At 50.1% G+C, this 18,228-nt stretch overlaps 1 protein-coding gene across 2 annotated transcripts; it reads right to left on the bottom strand.

Annotated features, from left to right (window-relative positions):
* Window positions 1–3,666: 3,666 nt before the first annotated feature.
* On the bottom strand, window positions 3,667–16,339 carry LOC136534719 (protoporphyrinogen oxidase, mitochondrial-like). 2 transcript variants are annotated; one of them, XM_066527099.1, is made up of 17 exons: window positions 16,097–16,339; window positions 15,838–15,973; window positions 14,324–14,389; window positions 14,175–14,225; window positions 14,028–14,084; window positions 7,752–7,837; window positions 7,467–7,503; window positions 7,288–7,353; window positions 7,028–7,068; window positions 6,390–6,522; window positions 5,550–5,738; window positions 5,293–5,367; window positions 5,020–5,146; window positions 4,750–4,858; window positions 4,565–4,672; window positions 4,316–4,422; window positions 3,667–4,030 (listed from the first exon to the last, which is right to left on the bottom strand). In XM_066527099.1, exons 1-17 carry the CDS (start codon window positions 16,258–16,260, stop codon window positions 3,918–3,920), a joined length of 1,665 nt encoding a protein of 554 aa, XP_066383196.1. In that variant the 5' UTR covers window positions 16,261–16,339; the 3' UTR covers window positions 3,667–3,917. The 2 variants fall into 2 exon arrangements, with proteins under 2 accessions (XP_066383196.1, XP_066383197.1); XM_066527100.1 differs by having other exon boundaries at window positions 4,598–4,672.
* Between the last annotated feature and the right edge of the window lie 1,889 nt (window positions 16,340–18,228).

The following is an 18,228-nucleotide window of genomic DNA, read 5'->3' as shown; positions in this document are numbered from 1 at the left end:
TACACGGGTGTTTTAGCACAAAAAAAAAATACATGGATTTTAGTCCACCAAATCATTGCCTCCGATTATCCACGTTCGTTAGATCTGCGGCCGTCAGGCACCAGCAGCACCAGCAGTGCACCAGCAGATCTGCGCTTCGAACGACCCATGACGCGACGCGACGACCCATGACGCGACACCAGCAGAGGCAGCAGTGCACCAGCAGCACCAGCAGCGTAGCACCGGCACCAGCCAGGGGACCACGACGCGACGACCCATGAAGAACGGGCAATTAAACCAACCCCTCTGTATTTTGTCCTTCCATAGAAAAAAAATATTTTCTGTGATATGTGATTTGTGATATGTGGATCTGTGATCTTGTGATTATCTTGAGGTAGAAGAAGGCTAGAGGTAGAAGAAGGATGGAGGCTGTTGGATCTTAATCTTATGGTGCAAAAAAATTCATGTGTTGGAATTGTATAAAACACATGGTTGTGCAGTAGATAGACTCTCTTTTTTATAGATTTTTTAGCTGCTCTACGGTGTTGTAGTTATTGAATATTGAGGGGCCAGCAAGTTTATATTTTTGCTTGTAGTTGTAGCCATGTGCCCCAAGGGGCTTGGGGCTGAGGATATCCACCAACAATACATAACATCACAAACATGTCTAGGCCGGTGACACATTTCACCGAGCCAATCATGGTCACTTCGCACCTGCACGGCGTTTGTCTTCTCCTCCTGTTGGCCATTTTGCTTTGAAAATGGTAAGCTGCGCAGCTCAACTCCTGTCCAGACCCTCTTGGTTCTTGGCCCTAGTCTTTGGCCTAGGCAGCTCTCTCTCTCTCTCTCTCTCTCTCTCTCTCTCTCTCTCTCTCTCTCTCTCTCTCTCTCTCTCTCTCTCTCTCTCTCGAATACGCAAAAAGTTTGCGTATCATTGTATTGAGTAGAAGAGCTTAAATAGACATACAACACGCTTCATCGAGCGTCAAAGGAGATCGATCTAACACAACCATAGCTGGACCATCCTAGCAAAATACCTTTTGTTGCGATATTACATTAAAGGAAACAACCAAAACTGACGTAGCGGTGCGACCTAAGAGGTGGCCTTGCATCCTCGCAGCTGCCTGGACGGGCCTAGCAGGTGGTTGCTTGGGAGGCTCACGAATCAGCGGAGAGTCCCACTTACACACCACTGCCATGGTGAAGTTGTCGAGGCGGCGTTTGAAGGAGACGTCGTAGTCAACTGTCTGGTGGGTGTCCCCCGGCGGTGTACTTGGGTCCGTGAGCACCGGACCGAAGCAGCCCTCTTCGCCCACCGTGGGCGCATCAACGTCCGAGGGGTCATCGAACACCAATTGCTTTGGCGTGACCTGTGACTGCCCCTGCTGAGGCGACACCAGGGGCGAGCCAGGGCGCGGGGGTGGTGTCAGCCGCGTCGAGTCGGCATGCTGGGACGGCGTCTGCGTGCAAGCACAGGCGACCACCGCCGGGGCCTCATCCACCAGCTGGGTGACCGGTGGAGGCCACGCGACGGCCCGACTGCTAGTGAGCGAAGCCACGAGCTCCACTAGCATCGGGTCCTCCACATGTCGTGATCAGCTGTGGCGTCCATGCGCGGCGTCAGCGTCAGCGGGTCGAGCTCGACGAGGCCCGTCGCGCCGGTCAGCACACCATGTCCGGCCTAGGCATCAGCAGCGACAGATGTGTCGTCCGGTGCTGCTGGAGCAGCCCCGACCGAATGACCATGGCTCCTCCGCCGCAGCGCCCATCCGCGCCCGGCACAGCTTCGCCCGGGCCCGGCGTACCTCCCTCTGCGCCCCAAGCCCGGTGTAGCGGCGTGAGAGCGTGGCTGGTCGCGGTGTAGGCAGCTCTCTCTCTCTCTCTCTCTCTCTCTCTCTCTCTCTCTCTCTCGGTCCATAGGCATTGAACGGATCAAACAGTAGTGTTGGGGTTAATTAAGTAATCTAGGCTTCGTAGGTAAGATTCCATTTAGTCCTTCTATCGGCGTGCTTGCTGGTTGATTTCTGGGCTGGCTGGTGCTGGTTTGTTGTGAGAGGAAAACACTGTTGGCTGGTTGAATAAGTCCGGCTGAAACCAACAAGCGAACGGGGTGTATGATGCTCCCTGCTTTTGCTTACAATAGTGTTAGTATCGCAATCACAGCTCGAGCTAACCATTTGGCACTTTAGACCAGAATCCAGGCTGTGGACGGCATTGCTGGCTGGTTGTATTGACCGGGTACGCGGCCAATTATTAGGAGGAAAACACATGTTTAGCTTCTTCACTATTTTCGTTGTTGCTATCATGCTAACACAACCACAGGAACCATTAGATTTACAGTGACAGCTGCCAAATGTATAGCTTACAATCATGCCAAGCTAGACATCTGTCGTTACTAAAAATCTGGGGGAAACCAAAATGTAAACCAGCCGGCTTCATGGATAAGGCTGTCAAGAATCCATTGTAGTCCTTTTAGCTTTCTTATAGTATGAGCTCCTTTAAGGTCAGTGGCCGCCATGCATGCTCAAATGCCCATGCATCCAGTACTACGAAGGATGTGCCCAAAAAAAGAAAAAAGAAAAGGGCAACGAACGACATAAAAGCTCCCAAAGGACAAGGAGTGCGCTACTCATGTTTGCTTGTGCCTTAAAGCTCCCAAGGCCAAGCAAATGCGTCTCTCATTGTTTTCCTCACACGGAGCCAAACCAAGTATAGTTCTAAGCAGCAAGATCCTTTTGCTGTTTTGCAGTTGCACTGCCTCGTAACCATGCCTTGCATTGCATGCATGTTTGATGCTTCCCGTACTAACTGAAGCGGAGTGCACTTTGAGATGAATGAAGACACCTTTCCGAAACTATACAACACTAATGATGGAGAAATAGTGCTTGTATGAACCAAACCCAAGCTTCAAGCATCATGTAATCCACGTGTGGTTATGGAGTGCTCTAGACGTCAAAAAGAGGGGGCCAAAGATGAAAGGAGAGGAACATCATGATAATGCACACAGCAGCGGAGCACGCATGTTGTACAAGCGTATCTTTTACCTGGATTCTCACCAGACTTTCAGTTCGGCCGCAAGCTGACCTGTGAACTGTGATCCATCGAGATCGAGGTATCGACCTTTGGTCAATGGGGTATGTCATCAGTCAGCCACTCTCCAAGTGGAGACCTATCATCTAATATGCCCTGTTCGCTTGGCTTATAAGCAGTATTTTTTCAGCCAACGAACAATATTTTTCTCTCACAACAAATCAACAAACAATACTTTTAGCCATAGCTTTCAGCCAAGCGAAAAGGGCATATTCACCAGTACAAAGGCTGCCTGCGGCCCGCCTGCTTCACTTGGCAACTCCTGTCCGCTGATGATTGAGCCACTTGCTACTGTAGAGTTTGATAAAAGTGATAATGGTTGTTGATGACCGCAAGTGTATGTTTTTACTACGCAATACCCACAATGGCACAATGAAGTATGGTTTTTTTTTTTTTTTTTTTTTTTTTTTTTTTTTTTTTTTGGTGTTGCATGGCCTATGGCTATGGTACAAATTGCTTAAGGAAAGCAGTAAGCAATAAATATTATATATGGGGCTACTCCTTGAGCACCTAAAGACGTAAACTATAATCTGGCAAAGACTCCTGCTAAAATCACAATAGGCAAATATTACATGTCACACATGTATTCTCAAACAATTCAACAAATTTAAATTTATTTCCAACAGCAAGTGTCATGGGCCACTTGAGGGAAAAAGAGCATGTCGGCCACCAGAATAGTTTTAACCTCATTTTTCCACTTACACATGTGACTACATTTCTGGTCGATGTTTAACAAAGGGTTAATACCTGAAGAAGCGAAGATGTTCTGAGACTGCAACACAACGGTCTCTATTGTACATGAACTGAGAAAATTTGCCGGCAACTGCTAGAGGATAGGTCAGATGCTTTCAATGTGCATTATTATGCTTGGTGTGAGATTCAAGATATGAGATCGCAAGGTCAGCAGCCTTGCTTCCTGAAGCTATAACACTCCCAACAGCAAGCCCATCCTTGTTATTTCCTACAAGAAAATAAAGTCCAATTAAACTTTTCAACTTATAACACCGAAATTTGGGGTTACTACTATGGTTCACTAACTATTATAAAATTATTAATTATATGTTTTGTTTTGTAAGAGAACTCATTTCTGAAGAAAAGGAAAACGAGTTGTCATGGGACATCATAAAATCATAGCTGATTGACTAGATTTTGCACATATGTTGTGGTAATCAGTAAGGCAGTAAACAAGGGGCATAGTCCATATATCTAACATTTGTTTTAAACAAGAGTGCATTTAGTGGCTTACCTGCGTAGAAGAACCCTGGAAGATTTTTCTCCATCTTTTCTATAGCTTCCAATACAGAATTGTAATCATGGCCATACAAAGGAAAAGCATTTCCCCAGTATATATGCCTGAGTACCACCAAAAAAATAAAAACAGAAAAAACATGACCATGTGGTCCAAAGATTTGCACAAACCTTAGTCTCCCTAAAAGATGACAGACAGCAATACCAGTACAAGAAAGGAAAAGAACATATAGCAAATGAGTAATACCTACAATTAGAAGCTGTAAGTTTACGTACGTACTTGACAAAAGTCGGTTGCCCCTCTACGCCCAAGAGTTTTTTAAGGTCAGAGGTCACAAGTTGTTTCAGAATAGACCTGTATAAGTACACTATCAGAACGATCTAGTTTAAAAATGAGGAAACAACATAAATCATCAAATATAAGATTTATACGTTGGAGCCCCAGCAAGATCTCTATTGTGGCTACCCCCAACAAATGTTGTATATAAATATTGGTCATCAGGAGCTCGATCTGGGAACATCATTGAGGAGAAGAGAGTCCCTACACGATAAACATTGGCACATGTAAAGATGAGGAACAGAGTACTCAACCAAACCAAAGTGCGAAATACGAGGCAAGCTGCTCTATGCCATTTAATTCATGGCTCAAAATAACAAGAACTGCAAACTAAAAAGAGCCCAAAAAAGGCTGAGCTGACCTACCAAGGGTTTTCAGACCATGTTTTTGCTGTTCCTTGTAAGGTATTAAAACCCCAAATCCTTCCAGAGGTTTCTTGACATCTTCCTTCTTAAAAGCGGTCACCATAAGAGATAGTGGTAGATAATCCACCTGCATAATTTGAAAAAGACTAAAAATGAAATGTGGATAATGAAAGCAGTGACATCTCATGATTGTAAAATTGTCTATAATATCTTGCAAAAACAACAATGTCAATTGTTGTGTTTCTTAACCTAAAAGGTTGATCCTAACCTGACCTTAGGAAGAAAGTCTAGAACAAAGGGAGCTCCACCTTTTGTGAACTTCATCCTCTGGACATTTGACAATGGAGCCTGAAGTAAAAAATAAAAAAGGCAAATATTATTGTTTATGACTCTGGTTGATGTTGATAAAAGCCTGACTGCGAACAAAATTACCAAACTGGTAAACTCTACAAATCAATGGCAACTAATTTGCCAGATCGTTGACCAGAGACCAAAACTCTAAAAGGCAGATGCAGGTTAGCAGTTCTTACTGTCATTATAACAGCATCAAAGGTTTGGTTTTTAGCAAGGTCCTTGCCGCTAGCATCCTTCGAATCAACAGAAATTGACCACCCGCCTGGTGCAGGGACTCCATCAAATGTACATGCCAATGACAACACTTCTGTACCAAGCTTCACATTATCATCTCCAACTTCATTGCGAAGTGCATTTATTAGTGACTGAAATAACACAGAACTTTTAAACTTACTCAACCAGAAAAAGAAAACATATAGGAACTCTAACAACATAAAATGTCAGACAGTATTATATTGTACTGCTAACATGCATTCCATAGAGTGGGTAAGGGATGAGGGGCCAAGGTAAGTATCAAAATCTAGATTTGTGTGTATTTCTCATGATAGATGAGTATATTCAGGACTCATCATTGCTTCCATGCAAACTATCTGCAATGTCTAAAACTTATCATTTGCCTAAAAGACATACTTTAACTTCATTTTATTTGCTCAAAACACATATATCTTCGCAAGCTAATAAGCATGTATCAACTCTACAAACAATGATTAAGGTAGCCTGGCAGGATGTAACAGGGTCACTTGAGTTGGATATGGATGTAAACCATAACCACACACTTACAGCTTTTATGGGTTGTGAGACTTGTTAAAGAAGTGATACTCATTGTCCTTGAGTTGAACAAACAAAGAACTTGCACGTTCTGAAATCTGAACTCACCATTTCTAATTGGCACCAACAAAATTATTAGAGCTGATGAAAATTTTAAGGGCACCTAACCAAAATCTTTGATAGTAATAAAACAAATAAAAGGATTTCAATCAAGGGATTCTAATCGAGAAAAAACAATGGAGGAATACCTGCATTCCACCATGAAATGAAAATGACACGCGTCTATTCCTTCTTTTCTCTGATGAATCAGGTCTTGTCTTTACTGGATCACCTTTAGCTGTTAGCTTAGACAAGATGGCACCAACAATAACTGAACCATACCTGGGAGCACAGGAGCATGAAGCAACATGGTTAGAAAAAAAGATTGTAAATGAACATAATTGAACAAAAAATAAGGTCTAACCATATCTGTAACAACAGAGTGCTGAATTTTAAATTTCAAGGAAAAATAGCACTAGGTGATGATAAAAAGAAAAGGAAGGCAAGTCTGGTGCAAACAGGAAGCAACAATGCAGCATCCACAGGTGTTCATCTGCCGGTGCCCAATTCATGAAACTCTTAACAGAAAATCAAAAGGTAAAGTAGCTACTTAAAGAAAGACATGAGAAACTAAGATTGATGGTAATATAATAAAATGCTGGCTTGAAAGATCACAACAGTTTCAAACTGATATGATAATATTGTACAACAGTATGCTGATGTTAACATAAGAATGCACAGAAAGAAACGAGATAGCAAAAGGAAGAATATGAACAGGACAACTATACTGGAAAAGGCAATAAAAACAAACTAAAGCAATAAGCAAGAAAATTGGCATGCAAATTACTTTCTTTCCAAATTCCACAATGCTGGGAATGCATGACGAATCTGCACAAAACAAACAATTGCTCAAACCAACATAGACGTTAATGATCTGATCAGACTGATCATATAGGCTGACGATTTTTTGCGCTAAAAACACAATCAGGCACATGTACTGTTACGCATAATTAGTTATATAAACAATTTACTGTGAGAACACGAAGCAACATGCATATCTAAAATCCATAAACGCCAAAAAAAAAGGGAAAGAGCATAGCAACTCACAGATAGTGACTCTGGATCTCCTGCACTTGTTCCAGCTACAAATGGATCAATAAGATAGTCAACAACCTGTAAGAAATTTACATGTTCTTAGGCCTTAGCCATGGCTCATTCTGATGTTGACTTAAGCTGTTAACTTTCAGTCACTTGATCCATAGTTCCTTCCAGAAAAGATAACTCACTTCTCTTCCAAAGTGGCGTTCAAAGAAGCTCCCAACACTACAAACGTTTTCAAACATGATAACCTATTATCTCCATATTCAAAAGAAAATATTGCAATGGTGTATAATATATGGGATACCATGATATATTGATATTCAGAATTTGAGAATAGTGAGGAAACGATAGGTATAAGATATATAGCTCAAGACTTACTTAAAGAAACTAATACTAGTATGATATATTGATATATGATTGCAATTTTAAATTTCATATCAATGCAAGACATGAAGAGTATTAAGGTTCACCTCTCACTCAAATGCTCATCAGACACTTTTCCAGAGTTTCTTGTGTTAGCTTTCTTGTAGAGAAATGGTTCAAAAAATAACTCAATCTGCAAAGAGCCAAAGATAAAACATAATTCAGTTAAAACAAAATGACATAAGTGATGGATAAGTCTCATGTGTGGCTGGTCTTTGTGGGGCTATGATGCTCACATGGTCATGGTCCTTGTGGCTGTTTTTCTGTTTTTTAGGACAGCATCTTAGACTAGAGGACAGCATCTTAGAGGACAGCATCTTAGACTAGAGGACAGCATCTTAGCTAGGACAGCATATTAGCATCTTAGACTAGCATCTTGGCATATGCTTGGCTGGCTAGCAGCCTATAAATATGTAACCCCAACCCCTCAGGTTGGTATGGCATTTGTGTGAGCTTGTGTGAGAAATAGACGAGAAAATTGCCCCAACTCCTAGTGTCATCCTCTCTCGATGAGAGTAAGAATTCTCCTACTACCAAGAGTGAGAATTCAGCGACTAACAACTGGTATCAGAGCCGTATTATCCTGTAGCCTGAGCATCTCTTGCTCATCTTCTCTCCCAGCCCCACAACAGCCCCAGCTGTTGGCAGCAGCAGCTCCTCCGGCCCGCTCCTGTTCACTCCTCTCCCAGCTCGTCTGAAGCAGCCCTCTCCCCACGCAGCAGCCCCCTGGTAGCGCGTCATGTCCGCAGGGCAGTCTCAGCGCTCGGTCGCCTCGAGCACGCGGCGTCGGCAGGAGGCCGAACTTGCCGCGGCAGAGGAACGCGAGCGAGCGGCGGCAGAGACCGCTGCAGCGGCGGCAAGGGCGTCGAGGCTAGCAGCGGCGGAGCTGGCAGCAGCCAGAGCGGAGGCGGAAGCAGCGGCGGCGGCGAATGCAGCGCGTGCGGCGGCGGCGGAGGTCGAGGCTCTGCGCGGCAGCATCGGCAGCTCCATTTCCGCTGACGACACCGCCGACGCGGACCTCGAGCTGCTAGAGAGGAAGGCAGCGCGAGCGCGGGCGGCGCAGTGGACAGCCGCGCACGTACACGAGCGTGGCGGCAGCCCAGACAGGCGCGGACGCGCTGGCGGCGCTCCTGGAGGAGGCGCGCACGGCGGTGGCGCTCCTGGGGCGGCCGCGCACGCCCACGAGCGCGGCGGCAGCCCAGACAGGCGCGGACGCGCTCCTGGAGGAGGCGCGCACGGCAACGGTGGCGGACGGGTCGATGGAGAGCGCGGCCTTCACAGGCAGCGTGGCTCTCTCTCCCCGGATCGGTACCGACGGGTCGATGGAGAGCGCGGCCTTCACAGGCAGCATGGCTCTCTCTCCCCGGATCGGTACCGTGGTCACCACGGGCTCCAGGCTGTTGTCAGGGACGTCGGTCCCGGCGGTGGGTGGCCTACCCTCACCAAGACCAACTACGTCGAGTGGGCTGCGGTGATGAGGGTAAAGCTCCAGGTGCGGCACATGTGGGAGGCAGTCCGGTACGGCGACGTCGACTACGACCTAGATCGACGGGCGCTGGATGCTCTCATCGCTGCAGTCCCGCCCGAGATGCAGTTCTCGCTTACCAGCAAGCGGACTGCCAAGGAGGCTTGGGACGCCATCGCTGCAGCACGCATCGGCAGCGACCGCGCCCGCAAGTCCACACTGCAGGCACTTCGCAAGGAGTGGGAGAACCTGGCCTTCAAGCCAGGTGAGGACGTTGATGACTTTGCTCTCCGTCTCAATACTCTGTTGCAGAAGATGGTGCAGTTCGGCGACGACACCTACGGCGAGGAGAGAGCTGTCGAAAAGCTCTTCCGCTGCGTCCCCGAGAAGTACAAGCAGATGGCTCGCTCGATCGAGTCTCTGCTGGATCTCTCCACGATGTCGATCGAGGAGGCGATAGGTCGCCTCAAGGTCGTCGACAGCGATGAGCCACAGTCCCTCTCGGGGCCCATCACCACTGGCGGGAAGCTCCTTCTCACTCGGGAGCAGTGGCTTGCCAGCCAATGTGACCGGAGGAAGGGGGAGCCTTCTTCCGCGACAGGCGGCCGCAAGCGTGGCAAGCCGCGCAAGGCGCGCAGAGACGCCCAGGCCGGGGCGCGAGGACGTGCCGAGGGTGATGCCCGCGGAGGCGCCCAGGGCGGCGCCGCCGGCAGGCACAAGCCGGCACGAGACGACACCTGCCGCAACTGCGGCCAGCTTGGCCATTGGGCCAAGGACTGTCGACAGCCACGACGCGGCCAGGCCCACGTCGCACAGGCGGAGGAGGAGCCGGCTCTGTTCATGGCACATGCCAGCATCGAGCTACCTCCAGCGGCACCGGCCGCAGCGGCTCTCCTCCACCTTGACGAGCCAAAAGCACACGCCCTCCTCGGCGACAGCTCCGGCAACGACAAGACTGACGGGTGGTGCCTCGACACCGGCGCCACCCATCACATGACCGGTCGACGGGAGTTCTTCACCGAGCTTGACTCTAGCGTCCGAGGCTCCGTCAAGTTTGGGGATGCCTCCGGCGTGGAGATCAAGGGCGTCGGCTCCATCATCTTCACCGCCGTGTCTGGTGAGCACAGGCTGCTCACCGGAGTCTACTACATCCCCGCGTTGAGGAACTCCATCATCAGCTTGGGACAGCTGGATGAGAACGGTTCGCGCGTGGTGGTTGAGGACGGAGTCATGAGGATTTGGGATCGTCGCCGTCGCCTTCTTGCCAAGGTATCCAGAAGCGCAAATCGACTCTACGTCCTTAACGTGCAGGTGGCACAACCCCTCTGTCTCGCTGCTCGTCGGGACGACGAGGCGTGGCAGTGGCACGAGCGTTTCGGGCACCTTCACTTTGAGGCCCTGAAGCGGCTCAGTGCCACGGAGATGGTGCGAGGCCTGCCGTGCCTCGACCATGTGGAGCAGCTCTGCGACGTCTGCGTGTTGACGAAGCAGAGGCGACTCCCCTTTCCCCAGCGGGCGAGCTTTCGAGCCAAGGAGAGGCTCGAGCTCGTGCACGGGGACTTTTGTGGCCCGGTGACACCGGCCACACCGGGAGGACGACGCTACTTCCTGCTGCTCGTTGACGACCTCTCCCGCTACATGTGGGTGATGGTCCTCGGCAGTAAGGGAGAGGCTGCGGACGCCATCAGACGCGCGCAGGCTGCTGCGGAGGCGGAGTGCGGCCGCAAGCTGCGCGTGCTGCGCACCGACAACGGCGGCGAATTCACGGCGGCTGAATTCGCGTCGTACTGCGCTGACGAGGGCATTCAGCGCCACTACTCCGCGCCGTACAGCCCGCAGCAGAACGGCGTCGTCGAGCGGCGCAACCAGACGGTTGTGGGGATGGCTTGGGCCCTCCTCAAGCAGAGGGGGATGCCGGCTATCTTCTGGGGAGAGGCGGTGGTGACGGCCGTCTACATCCTCAACCGCTCGCCTACCAAGGCGCTCGACGGCAGGACGCCGTACGAGGCTTGGCATGGGCGCAAGCCGGCGGTCTCCCACTTGCGGGTCTTTGGCTGCCTCGCATTCGCCAAGGAGCTTGGCCACATCAGCAAGCTCGACGACAGGAGCACTCCGGGAGTGTTCAGCGGCTACGCGGAGGGCTCGAAGGCCTACCGCATCCTCGACCCGAAGACACAGCGTGTGCGCACGGCGCGCGACATTGTGTTCGACGAAGGGCGAGGATGGGCGTGGGACAAGGCAGTGGACGACGGCTCAGCTCCGACGTACGACGACTTCACTGTCGAGTACGTCCACTTCGAGGGAACTGGGGGAGTAGGCAGTTCTTCTTCGGCAAGCGCGTCTACCCCAGTCTCCGAGCCTCCACCGACCCCGGCACCTGCTACTCCGACAGCACCACGCTCTCCAGCCAGGACCTCGGCTGCGATGAGCTCTTCGCCGGCTCCACCACAGCCGGCAACGCCACGCACTCCAGCACCGACAGGCACCACTCCGGGCACGTCTACTCCACCACCAGCTCGTGTCGAGCACGGCCCGGTTGAGCTCGCTACTCCGCTCTCTCACGACGAGGAGCGCGTCGACGCGTACCACGACGGTGAGCCGTTGCGGTACCGTACGGTGGAGAACCTTCTCGGCGACCAGCCGGTGCCGGGACTGGTGCCTCACGACCTGGAGGACCTGGAGGCGCAGTTGCACCTTGCGTGTGACGACGGCGAGCCTCGGTCGTTCGCAGAGGCCGAGAGACACGCGGCATGGCGCGCCGCGATGCAGTTGGAGATGGATGCGGTTGAGAAGAACCGCACCTGGGAGCTTGCTGACCTTCCTCGTGGTCATCGCGCGATCACCCTTAAGTGGGTGTACAAGCTGAAGAGGGATGAAGCCGGTGCCATCGTCAAGCACAAGGCTCGCTTGGTGGCACGAGGTTTCGTGCAGCAGGAGGGGGTCGACTTCGACGACGCCTTTGCTCCCGTGGCACGGATGGAGTCCGTGCGACTCCTCCTTGCGCTAGCTGCCCAGGAGGGCTGGCGTGTTCATCACATGGACGTCAAGTCGGCGTTCCTTAACGGCGACTTGAAGGAGGAGGTCTACGTGCACCAGCCGCCGGGATTTGCGATCCCCGGCAAGGAGGGCAAGGTGCTCCGCCTGCGCAAGGCCCTCTATGGCTTGCGGCAGGCACCGAGGGCGTGGAATGCCAAGCTGGATTCCACGCTAAAGGGGATGGGCTTCGAGCAAAGCCCGCACGAGGCGGCCATCTACCGACGGGGCAATGGAGGTAATGCCCTGCTGGTGGGTGTCTACGTCGACGACTTGGTGATCACCGGCACCAAGGATGCGGAGGTGGCGGCATTCAAGGAAGAGATGAAGGCCACCTTCCAGATGAGTGACCTGGGGCCTCTCTCCTTCTACCTGGGAATCGAGGTACACCAGGATGACTCTGGGATCACGCTTCGACAGACCGCCTACGCCAAGCGCGTCGTTGAGCTAGCTGGGCTCACCGACTGCAACCCAGCTCTCACTCCGATGGAGAGGCTGAAGCTGAGCCGCGACAGCACGACGGAGGAGGTGGACGCTACGCAGTACCGGCGTCTTGTGGGGAGCCTTCGCTACCTCGCCCACACACGGCCGGACTTGGCATTCTCCGTCGGCTACGTTAGTCGGTTCATGCAGCGACCGACGACGGAGCACCAGCAGGCTGTGAAGAGGATCATCCGCTACGTTGCGGGGACTCTCGACCACGGCCTCTACTACCCGAGGTGCCCTGGGGCGGCACACTTCGTCGGGTACAGCGACAGCGACCACGCCGGCGACATCGACACCAGCAAGAGCACGAGCGGGATCCTCTTCTTCCTCGGCAAGTGCCTCATTAGCTGGCAGTCGGTCAAGCAGCAGGTGGTGGCCCTGTCCAGCTGCGAGGCCGAGTACATAGCGGCCTCCACCGCTTCGACTCAGGCGCTCTGGCTCGCTCGACTGCTTGGTGATCTCCTCGGCAGAGACACCAGAGCGGTGGAGCTCAGGGTGGACAGCAAGTCCGCTCTGGCCCTGGCAAAGAACCCCGTGTTCCACGAACGCAGCAAGCACATCCGGGTGAGGTACCACTTCATCCGAGGCTGTTTGGAGGAAGGGAGCATCAAGGCGAGCTACATCAACACCAAGGACCAGCTTGCGGACCTGCTCACCAAGCCCCTTGGGAGGATCAAGTTCCTTGAGCTCTGCTCCAGGACCGGGATGGTTCAACTCTCCCACAAGACGACGCACAAGACTTAGGGGGAGAATGATGGATAAGTCTCATGTGTGGCTGGTCTTTGTGGGGCTATGATGCTCACATGGTCATGGTCCTTGTGGCTGTTTTTCTGTTTTTTAGGACAGCATCTTAGACTAGAGGACAGCATCTTAGAGGACAGCATCTTAGACTAGAGGACAGCATCTTAGACTAGAGGACAGCATCTTAGAGGACAGCATCTTAGACTAGAGGACAGCATCTTAGCTAGGACAGCATATTAGCATCTTAGACTAGCATCTTAGACTAGCATCTTGGCATATGCTTGGCTGGCTAGCATCTTGGTTGGTATGGCATTTGTGTGAGCTTGTGTGAGAAATAGACAAGAAAATTGCCCCAACTCCTAGTGTCATCCTCTCTCGATGAGAGTAAGAATTCTCCTACTACCAAGAGTGAGAATTCAGCGACTAACAAGCACCAAAAATTATAAATGCATAGCTTGAAGAAAAAAACGGAGGAATATAAGAATTTATCAAGTAGTTAACTTAAAGTAACTACTTCAATTCATGGTGGTAAGCATGGATACTAGCAATGTTATGATATTTTGTTAGTCAACAGTTTGTACTCAATGACTGAACATACCTTTGATTTTGTAGAAAGAACACTGCTTTTCATTAGCGAAATGGGATCCGAAGGAATCTTATGAGACCAAAAGGCAGGATATTCAAAGGTGAGGCAGAATACTTGAAGAAAAGAGAGACAAGCATGATTACATCAAAGCCCTTTTACCAGTGCTGGTGCTCCATCTTTGACAATGTAACGCTTGTGTTGGGAGTTAGGCTAAAACAGATATTGAACCATCAGCTAAATGAAATGGAAACAGATAAAAAACATCATTAAAAAACAAGGAATGCTTCGTGGGCAACACTTGCACATACATACTGCTGTTTGTCTTGTAGACCAAGATCATCAATCAGTCTACTGGCCTCCAATTCAGCTTCTGTCTGCAGGCAAAAAATCAAGTAACCTCATCAACTAATCTGCTAGCCATGGGTGGATACACGCTGGCCCTAGGTGTGGGCCCAAAACCTCTCCTATACCCTCATTAATTCTAGGCCTAGTCAGGTTCATGGTTTTTGAGGCATTGTGGCATCCTGTGGCGCTGGGGGTATGCCTGGACGGCTAGGTGATGTCGCGTAACTAAAACCCTGTGTCGTCCTACAGTGCCTCGGGTATGCCTCAACGCCTAGGCGACGCCTCAAAAACCATGGTCAGGTTTCCTATAAATTGGTCTGAGGTGTGGCCTAGCATAGCAATAGAAGTCCATCAGTTATAAGCTGAGTCATCAAGTCACATGCTAATTCAAGCAGATAGGCCGGTCGTGGTTCGCCCAGGTGCATGTCGGCCTGACGGCCTTGCATCGAAAAATTGCCCACCGCCCACTTGCTCGGCTCTCACACACCCTCCCTCGGCCACTCCCACTAGCCGGGCGTTAACTAACCCTAGCGGCGACGTGGCTGGACCATTAATAGTGCCAGCCCAAACCTGGACACAGCACCTAGAGGCCAGACCTAGACACCAGCTCCACCGATGCCCAGTGAGGCTGCAAACGAATGGGTCCTGTGGTGCCGGTCGCCTGGTCCAGCAGTGCAGGAGATGCACAGAGGTGGTCTCCCGGTGCTGTACTGCTGGTGTGCGATGCCGCAGGTGGAAGCCAAACAAGTAATGAAGGCAGTGTTTCATTCCTCATTTCCTCCTGATTTCCCCAATTAGACAAACTCTACGTTCAGGTCCAATCCTCTCTATTTCAAATTTTCAATTGAACAGATTGAATTCATGAGTTATTTATGCTGCAATTTGTAGAGTGTAGACTTCTACTAGAATTACACAATGAAAAGAACCAATACTCCATTTTATTCTCCAGTATGTTATGTTCCCTGTTATCTATTTTTGTTCACTAATAAATTTTGTTTTATATTACATCCCCTACTGATTTTAAATGTTCAAACTTTCGTGTATAGGTTCAAGTTCACTTGCTAATGTAGATGATATGATAAGCATGGATGAATCAAATAATGGAAAATAATTAGATACTTATTTTGTACAACATCATATTTTTATCACGTTTGTTGCATAAACGTGAGTTGAATTGAGAATTGAGATATCTTCTAAATTATGTATTCTATCCATTGCTTTTGTGAACTATCGGTATGTGGGTCTATTATAGATTTCTTAGGCACTTAGATACTGGCCCTAAGCGCAGATTTTTGCCATCTCCGCCACTGCTGCTGGCCTTATAACCAATCTACACACAAAACAAGGAGGTTGTTCAATTGGGTCATCTTACTGACTACTGCCTAATGGCACAATCAAAGTCACGCGGATGCAAGCAGCTATGCAGAATGGCACAACTGAAGCCATGAAATTGTAAGCAGAACCGAAATGCTCTCACCATGGTGTTAGCTCCTTCATCCCAGAGAAACCCGCCCTCCGAATTGGTCCGTATCTTTCCTCCCGCCCTGTCGGCCGCTTCGAACACCGTCACGTTCACGCCGCTCTTCCTCAGCCTGTAGGCCGCCGCGAGCCCGCTGCACAAAGGCACAGAGCACCCCACCAGGCCACCACCATTTCATCAAACGCCTCAAAGGCACAAACACGCACCAAAACCCTCTCACACCCGAGGCTCGGAGAGGGAAAGAGCGCTCGCTCACCTGACCCCGGCGCCGACGACGGCGACCGACCTGGCGGGCGCTGCGCGGGGATCGTCGGAGCCCGCCATCGCGAGGACCGGACGTAGGCGGGGGCGCGCGGAGGTGGGGCGATAAGGATGGGAGTGGGACGAAGTGAAGGAGGCGGTGGCAGTCCAAGCGAGCATTTGAGTTGGGGTTTGGAACTGGATGGGGATTTTCTTGTTGCCTTGTGCGCGGATTGGAGTTGCTGGAGGGGAAGGGACGGAGGGTGGACTAGTCGCCGTCCCCCACGGTGCCTTCAAGGCCGTGTTTAGATGAATTTTTTTTTTCAAAATGGCTACTGTAGTATTTTTGTTGGTATTTGGTAAATAGTGTCCAATCAAAGTCTAACTAGGCTTAAAAGATTCGTCTCGTGGATTTCGTCTAAACTGTGTAATTAGTTTTATTTTTTATTTATATTTAATGCTTCATGCATGCGTCCAAAGATTCGATGTGACGGGGAATGTGAAAAATTTTGCAAACTAAACTGGACCCAAGTCGAAATGGATTTTGCGAAGGTCAAATGGTGCCTTTTTTCGGTGGGTCTAGCACGCCGTTTCGCATGGCTGGTATCGCTGAAAGCCTAAAACTCGTGGCGACGCTTCCAGGCTTCAGGCTTCACAAGTCACAACTTACAACTGACAAGAGCTTGATCAAGTATACAGACGGGCCCGTTCAGCTTATTTTTTCAGCCGGAACAGTGTTTTTCTCTCACAACAATGCGAAGGTCAAATGGTGCCTTTTTCGGTGGGTCTAGCACGCCGTTTCGCACGGCTGGTATCGCTGAAAGCCTGAAACTCGCGGCAACGCTTCCAGGCTTCAGGCTTCACAAGTCACAACTTACAACTGACAAGAGCTTGATCAAGTATACAGACTGGCCCGTTCGGCTTATTTTTTCAGTCAGAACAGTGTTTTTCAGCTAGTTTCAACCAAGATTCAGCAAGCCGAGGAGAAGAAAGATATAAGAACAAAACTCTTTATAGAGAAAATTTTGCTAAATCCAATCCAAATCCGCACTTGCTAAAGGAAATTTTACTCCAATACTGACCCTAGTTGGATCCATGGGCTGATTATGGAGCTCAATCCATTGGCTGGTTGTTATCAAGGAAGCACAAACTAGCAAAACAAGTGGAAGCAGGAGTTGCAGGATCACAGAACGAAGTCCGAGAATGTTAGGGCATGTTTGGACGACGCCTAGGGACGCCACGTCCAGCATGCGGCTGCGCCGAAAGTTGGGCGACCAAATCGGCTGCCACACATTTGGCGTGTTTGTCTAAAAATAGCTTGCATGCATGCTAATAAGTTGCGGCGGCGCCAGAACTACGGAAACAAAGCAAACACTAACTGAAGTGAGGCGTGGGAGGTGCGGCGGGCTTTGGCGGTGTTGGGCAATGAACCATACAAGCCCTTAGCTACGAAGGCCCACAACAAACCACGCCGAGCGCCAGAGTTTATGGCAGTGCCAGAGACTGTGGTGGCAAACACCCACGCCACATATGTGGCGAAAAATGCTACTAGGAGTTTGTACAAAAATCTGTGGCAAGCCAAATTTGAATAAGCAACCAAACAGCAACATAGCAGGGTGTGTGTCGGTGTTTCGAGTAAACACCAACGAGTAAATTTGTATTATTGCACGTCTGGCCCGGATGATGTGCTAAAAAAGACACAAGGTTTATACTGATTCGGGCAGAATGTCCCTACGTCCAGTTCGTGGCTGATGCTCGTGTTATTAGCACTGAAAAGTTCGTAGTAGGGGTTACAAACGGACGAGAGAGGAACATGTCCCAAGGCTCTAATGGAAAGAGCGAATGGGTACCGAGAGCTCGGTCACTGCTCAGCTATGTGTTCGAGGTTTGATGCTAGTGGTTCTGCTGTGATGCAGTGTGATGTGCGATGTTGTGAATTGATGCCCCTTAGTGGGGTGCCCTGCTTTCTCTTTTATAGGTCAAGGGAGAGCATGGGTTACAGATGAGAGAAAAGAGAAAAACGAGAGACAAAGGAAGTCCTTCAGGGTCGTCGGATCTTCCTTTTCCTCCGTGCGGGCCCTACCGACATGGCAGGTGGTGACAGGGATAGCCCCATGTCGAGCGCCTATCTGCTGACCATGACAGGGC

The sequence above is a fragment of the Miscanthus floridulus genome, unplaced genomic scaffold, assembly GCF_019320115.1.
Source record: "Miscanthus floridulus cultivar M001 unplaced genomic scaffold, ASM1932011v1 os_2217_3_4, whole genome shotgun sequence".
In the NCBI taxonomy this organism is placed as follows: domain Eukaryota; kingdom Viridiplantae; phylum Streptophyta; class Magnoliopsida; order Poales; family Poaceae; genus Miscanthus; species Miscanthus floridulus.
This window is presented reverse-complemented; position numbering and strand designations above follow the sequence as displayed.

Bases quoted from the DNA above. Each gene is read 5' to 3' on its own strand.
- LOC136534719 (XM_066527099.1), bottom strand. From the start codon at position 16,260: ATGCTCGCTTGGACTGCCACCGCCTCCTTCACTTCGTCCCACTCCCAT. The intron at 5,147-5,292 runs GTCAGGTTAGGA...CAAATTATGCAG, and splicing joins TTCTAGACTTTCTTCCTAAG to GTGGATTATCTACCACTATC. The intron at 4,423-4,564 runs GTATTACTCATT...GGTGGTACTCAG, and splicing joins CTTACAGCTTCTAATTGTAG to GCATATATACTGGGGAAATG.